The sequence below is a fragment of the Saccostrea cucullata genome, unplaced genomic scaffold, assembly GCF_032062105.1.
Source record: "Saccostrea cucullata isolate Sc308-1 unplaced genomic scaffold, CSIRO_AGI_Scuc_v1 ctg886, whole genome shotgun sequence".
Lineage (NCBI taxonomy): Eukaryota > Metazoa > Mollusca > Bivalvia > Ostreida > Ostreidae > Saccostrea > Saccostrea cuccullata.
In genome coordinates, this window is record NW_026924729.1 from 79,706 (window position 1) to 86,542 (window position 6,837).

The 6,837-nt window shown below is 34.1% G+C and overlaps 1 protein-coding gene across 2 annotated transcripts; it reads left to right on the top strand.

Moving 5' to 3' along the window:
* Positions 1 to 773: 773 nt before the first annotated feature.
* LOC134267155 (zinc finger and BTB domain-containing protein 17-like) lies at positions 774 to 5,873 on the top strand. 2 transcript variants are annotated; one of them, XM_062749376.1, is made up of 3 exons: positions 774 to 905; positions 3,588 to 4,274; positions 4,305 to 5,873. In XM_062749376.1, exons 2-3 carry the CDS (start codon positions 3,662 to 3,664, stop codon positions 5,738 to 5,740), a joined length of 2,049 nt encoding a protein of 682 aa, XP_062605360.1. In that variant the 5' UTR covers positions 774 to 905; positions 3,588 to 3,661; the 3' UTR covers positions 5,741 to 5,873. The 2 variants fall into 2 exon arrangements, with proteins under 2 accessions (XP_062605360.1, XP_062605359.1); XM_062749375.1 differs by having other exon boundaries at positions 3,588 to 5,873.
* Positions 5,874 to 6,837: the final 964 nt, after the last annotated feature.

A 6,837-nucleotide genomic window follows, 5' to 3' on the forward strand; every position in this document is an offset into this window, starting at 1 on the left:
CATACACATGAAGGTATGACGCATAAGAACCCCCTCTCCCCGGACGAAATAAATTTTCAAATTTAGGAATTAGGACTTAACGTATTTTTTTCTTGTCAAGAAATTTCTGCATGGGTTGGATTTTTTTTTTACCAGTGAGAGCGACCCTCTTGGAAAAAAAATATCCTTTAGATCCGCGCCTTTTTTTTCAATTTACATAAATATCAATATAAAAATAAAATTTATTCAAATATGTGTGGCAGTTGGCAGTAAGCAGCTGACAGTTGGCAGTAAGCAGTCAGCAGTTGGCAGTAAGCAGTTGGCTGCCGTATATGGCATTCCATTCAACTGTTCGAAAGATAGAAGATTATTTAAAGTCCCGATGTTTAGAGTCAAACCACTGAAGACTGTTATAATTGGAACCAAAAGAATACCAACATTTTATACACGTCGTGTGTTTGTTTTCCTGTCTGTATGCACTTCGTTAGTGTCACTTGTTTTTTTTTATGTCTCTGCATGATTACAAACAATAATTTTGGTCCACGTTATTGTCTTGAATTATATTATTTCACTTCAATCTTTATTGGCACTTAAGCACATGTATATGAATACAGAAATTTTTTGTTAGGCATATAATACAAAATAATTATTCTGAAGCAAGCTTAGCTTTTTTCTGATAATCAGTCAATCTCTGATTTATAGACAGATTTGTTTTGTAAATTAAGGGTATTTTGGGGTACTTTGGGGTTTTTCGATGCACCGGTTTCCTACATTTACCCAGTCCCAATGTTTATTTCCGGTGAAAACAATTTTTGTACACACAACATCATAATCATTAGTTCAAACTTTGACTGTAGGAATAATCGGAAAGAATGGTTGAATGGACAGAGCACACCCAATTTGTAGTGAAAATAATGGATAACTTGGTAAGGTGCAAACTTCATTTATTTTGACTGTATTTTTATCGGATCATGCTTTTGAAGATTTGCACCACTTTTGGCGGTTTAATATCAAACGCCAGAAAAGATGTATGATTATATATATTCATGACAAATAAACAAACATATAGAAAAACCCTCGACCGCCACCCCCATCCCTCCCACCCATCCCCAAAAAACTGACAAACAGGGAAAGTGCAAAGTACGGGTCCAGGAAAATCACTATATTTAGCTATATAAGCTTAATCTACCTATATAACTTTATTTACCTATATAATATAGCTTTATTTAGCTATTTTAGAATAAGTTTCTGATTTATCAGTCCAGTCCAATACGAAAATTCGTAATATGACAAGTTATCATAATATAAAACTTATATTACAATTTTTCGTAATGTAGTTTAATTACGAATACGCGTAATATAGCAGAATGTAAAGACTATATTACGAGTTTTCGTAATCCAAGACAAATTCAAGCATTGCAAGAATTTGAGTGGCGGGAAGCAAAGTATGACGTTTACTACGAGATGTCACGGGCGATAACTTGTACGACTCTTACCAAGATTTGAATTATGTGTATTTCAATAAGAATTGAATGAACAGTTGTATTATGAGACGAGGATGTGATTTTTAGGGTAGACTTCGCAAGAAAAGTAGGGAGTTCGGGTGATATAGACCAATGCGACATGCTTATTAATAAGCGAATATTGAAATTTACTGGAAAATTGGTCTTATCCTTGGGAAAATTCCTATAAAAGAATTATAAAAGAAATTGTCCACTCACCCATAGCTGGTGGTACTTTCTTCTTGAATTTCCATGCTTTCTGATAGGCGTAACTGACCAAACTCACCGCGTGCTATCAGTAGATGTGGAATCTGATATATGACTGACATCATACTTTGCTACCCACAACTCAATTTCTTGCAATGCTTGAATTTGTCTTGGATTACGAAAACTCGTAATATAGTCTCTTACAATCTGCTATATTATGCGTATTCGTAATTTAACTACATTACGAAAAATTGTATTATATAAGTTTTATATTACGATAACTTGATATATTACGCTTTTTCGTAATCTTACATTTTTTCGTAATATTACGAATTTTCGTATTGGACTGGACTGTTTATGAAAACTAGATTTATCATTATGCATACATGCCAACTTTCCCGATTTTGGCGGGATCCTCCCGATTTTACCCTTTCATCCCGCCTTCCCGATCGGGAAAGAAAAATTGCCCTAATTTCCCGATTTGAAAAAATCACCAAAATTTCCGATTATAAAAGATTCCCTACCGCTTAATTTTGACAATCGGGATAACAATGTCAAACTTATTCAATGCACTCAGATAAGTTTTATTGTTTATTTAACAATGTTAATTAGCTACAGGAAATCACTTCCCGCTTGATCGCACACAGTTGTCCAGGTACAAGTAGCTTATAGCTTGGGGCAAGTAGGGGATTATCTTGTCAGTTTTAAGGGGTGTGCAAGGTGAAACACATAGATTAACATGTTAATTGTTAGTCATTTTATTAAAAACATAAATTAAAGACAATGAAATACTAATCAAACTATAAAATCAGCATCCAAAGAGATCGTTTTTTGAAAACGAAAGTAGAAAACTACGTACAAAGCATAGCTGCTGATTTTATCTACCTACAATTAAAAATATTGTAATGTTTGCCAGTTAAAATATTATGATTTTACGATGAAACAATCAAGTGTATGTCAATTAGAATTTCTTTTCCCTTCCTTCTCCCAAAAGTAATATTGTTTAGGTATGTGCATGACTTAAGGAAATACCCACATGGCACCATCAAGCCTGACAAATTTCATGACTGTAAAAAAAAAATTTTCGTTTGGATAGATGGTATAAATTTCAGTAAATTTAATACCTTATTAAAATTTCTAATTAATTGAAATATATAAATAAAAAATCTCAAAAATGTTTCCAGAAACAGGACTTTACAGTATCAAAACCTCATATATTTTTTAGCCTTTGAAAAAAATTATTTAAAAGTTGTACAATTTTCAATTTTTCACTAAATTATGTGTCCTAGCTGGTAGAAAAAAAATCATGCTTTTAATGAGAGAGGCACTTATTTTAGCAAAAATATTTCAATTTTTGAAAAAAAAAAAAAAATTAAATTTTTTAAATTAATTTTTTGTGTTAAATTAATCCTTTAGTTGTATTAATAAGTGATATCAAATATTATAAATTTAAAAAAAGATCATTTCATTATCATTTAATTTCACGACAAAATGTCGCGAATTTAGAGCTTTGAAAATTGTCGTCACGTGCTAAATCCCCCATGGGAATTTTCAAAAGTTGGCATGTATGTCATTATGTGATATTTGTTTTAACATGTTTGATATTCAAATTAAAATTTTATAAATCAGAAAAGTCCATTTGTTTACATAATTTTCACTTGGCAAACATTAAATCTTTGATCAAAAGCTTTGACATCATGAGTTAGGCATTAAACCCCATGAAGGATATTACTTCAATATTTATAAATATCTCACAAAAATGTCATGAACCAGCTTATATAAATTTCCTAGACTTTAAATAGATCTTGAAAATAATATATTTTTTATTAAATGGCCCCATAAGCTACACTCTGCTTATCAATTTAGTATGATCTAAAATTGTTAATTTTATAATTTCAGGGGTTGAATAGACCTGCACATCCTGCAGATTAAAGAAAAATCACTTCCATGGTCTGACTGTCTTTCACCTCAGAATGAATTTTTCAACAGGAATCCAAATACCTGCCCAGGCTCCATCAATGTTCCTGATGAATGCTAATTACACTAACCCCAGCAACCAACAGCAGAGCGTTTACTTTAACAATGGGAATCCTGTTCAGATTGTTGGAACGCCTTATCCAGTTGTGTATAACTTTATACCTCAGATTTCTGTACAACCTGTACTAGCTAACACTGGTTCTTTGAACCAAGTCCAAAGCAATCAAGGAACATTTTTTATGCAAACACCATTTTTACAAGGACAACAAGTGATACAAACTGTAAATGGTTTTATTAACAACATAATCCAGACTAAACAGGAGCCTTTGTTATTGACAAACACTGGACAGACAGGGGCTGTGACAAATGGTCCTACTTGCCAACCACTGTCAGTTTTACCACAGACATCCACAGATCCAAGTGTATCCAATTCTCAATCGATCAATCAAACCAACATTTCTCAGCCAAATGGCACCAGCTGTAGTTTTGCTTTCCAAGTGAATCAGAATCCAATCTCTGCATCATCTCAGGCTTCTGCAGCACAAGTTTTAAACAATTCTGGATCTATCAATGAGGCGAACAATGCTCAGATTAAGGGTACAACCTGTGGTCCTGCTTTTCAAGTTCAGATGAATTCAGTGTCAGTATTATCTCAAACTCCCACTGCATCAACTTCAACCAATTCTGTCAATCAGACAAACATTACTCAGAATGAGGGCATACTCAGCAGTGAGCCTGCTTTCCAAATTCATCAGAATTCACTGTCAGTATTATCACAGAGTTACACAGCATCAGCTTCAATCAATTCTGGATCAGTCAACCAAGCAAATATTTCTCAGTCAGCACAGAGTACAAGTTTTACTCCTGCTTGCCAAGTTCAGGTGAATTCAGTACCAGTTTTATCCCAGACTTCCACAGTATCGGTACCATCCAACTGTGACTCCAATAATGAAATAGCATCTGACAAAACATTATGTGACAATAAGCCAAATAGTGAAATTCTGCAACCCAAATCCCCATGTGAGAAAACTGCAGACAACATACAGCAGCCAAAGAAATTCAAGCCAAGTATGCCAGGTCAGAAGTGCCGTCCATTCAGAAGTTTTAAACTAGTTTTAGATAATGATACAGAGCCTGTTGTTTCCTCTTCCTTGTGCAAAGCAAGACCTTTAGAAGAGAGTGAAAATGAGGACAGTTCACCTGGTGGAAGCACTCAAGAAAAGGAAAATGAGACTCAAAGAGCAGATAGTGAAGACTTCAATGAACAATCTAGAGAATCTCTTTCAACGTGTGGAAATGATACTAATGATTCAGAGGATTTGAAAAGTGCAGGAAATAACAACTCAAATGACTTTGATGATGAACAGTTAAAAGATGATGAAAATATTAGGGTTAAGTTCAAGGAGAAGGATTTAATGCAGAATACACAGAAAGGCAAGAAAAGTAAATGCAATCTGTGTGGAAACTATGTAGTGAAGTTGGATTTACATTTTGAAAGATACCATGGTACTCCGTCTAAGTGTAAATATTGTGGAAAGATGTTTGAGGATATGTGGCAAACAAAAAAGCATATGCAAAAAGAGCATTTAGAACAACTGAAGAAAGAATTCACTTGTAACATTTGCCAAAAAACATTTTCAGAAAAACAAGATCTAAGAAACCATAAATTTGCAGCTCATGGAAGTAAAAGAAAATTCACTTGTGAGGAGTGTGGAAGAAACTTCAATCATTTATCAACATTGGAAAGTCATCGCAAAGTTCACACTGGGGTCGACAGAAGTTATGTTTGTGAAATATGTGGTAAACGGTTCCCTACCAGAAACACATTGAGGCATGCAAGAATGCATAGTCAAACAAGGGAATGCAAGTGCCCCTACTGTGATAAGTCTTTCAATGAAAAGGATCAACTTCAGAAACATCTTCGCTTACATACGGGTGAAAAACCATACAAATGTAGACATTGTCCAAAGGCCTTTAACCACAATGTATCACTTAAGGCTCATGTGAAGAAGTACCATCCTGATGTGGGACTTAACAAGGAGTCAGATTCTATGGATGCTATAGTGATAGAATGATTTTTTATGCCCTGAGAAGGGTCTTTTAAGTTTAATGTTTTAAAGGTTTTATTTAGAAAAAAAATAATGCATGTCATTTTTCTTGTCCTCATACAGTATTGGTATGTTCAGTTAGCTCTTTGAACATGTTGAATAAAGGTTAAAAACATATTACTATGGGATATGTATCACTGTCTTGTTGGGGTCTTCTGATAAAAGTTATGCAAGAATGTGTGTATCCTGAATATATATGATGTTACAATATGTGTAAAAGTCGAAGTCATATAGACATTGTGTTTACAAGTACTGTAGATCACTAAATTTTCGCGGCACCTTATTTTCGCGAGAAAGTCATTAACTCTTGATTAGCAAGACAAAATTTTTGCGAATTGTGGTTATATCTCTATATAATCTTAAGGAATACTATTATACGCGAGAATTAAATTTTCGCGAGCACACTGTCTCGCGTAAGTACGCGAAAATAAAGTTCTCGTGAATAAAATGTGATTTACAGTATACAGAAAAGGATAACATGTATGGCTGGACAAAGAATCTAACCTCGAGCCCCATGCAGTGACCTTATAATGCTTTAGCAACTAAGTTATCCTTGCCAGGGAATGGCAACAAACAATTTAATCCTTCCACCCCCTCACTTAATTTTTTTTAATCTAGAATCGCAATTTACACATGTTCTTATTATTTCCATAGGCGCTTGGTTACAGGATGGTGTATTTTATGTATTGTGTTTTTCAAGGTGTGCCTGAATACCCTAATTAAAATAGAAATAAACAAGATGTGTTTGTGGAACACTATGCCCCTGGAGGCAACAAAGTTCGGAAAAAAGCTATTTCAGCATAAAGATCACAGTAAAGGTCACGATGTCCTTGTCCTTGGTGTTATTTGAAAGAACTTGATTAGTGGAGTATGTTTACCAAATATGAAATCTCTATCTCTTATGGTTCAAAAGTTATAATGAGGGTTCAAAAAAGCTATTTTTAGCATATAGGCCGCAGTCAAGGTCACAAAGTCATTGACCTTGGTGTCGTTTGAAAGAACCTGATTAGTGGAGTACGCATACTACATATGAAGTCTCTATCTTTCATTGTTCAAAAGTTATT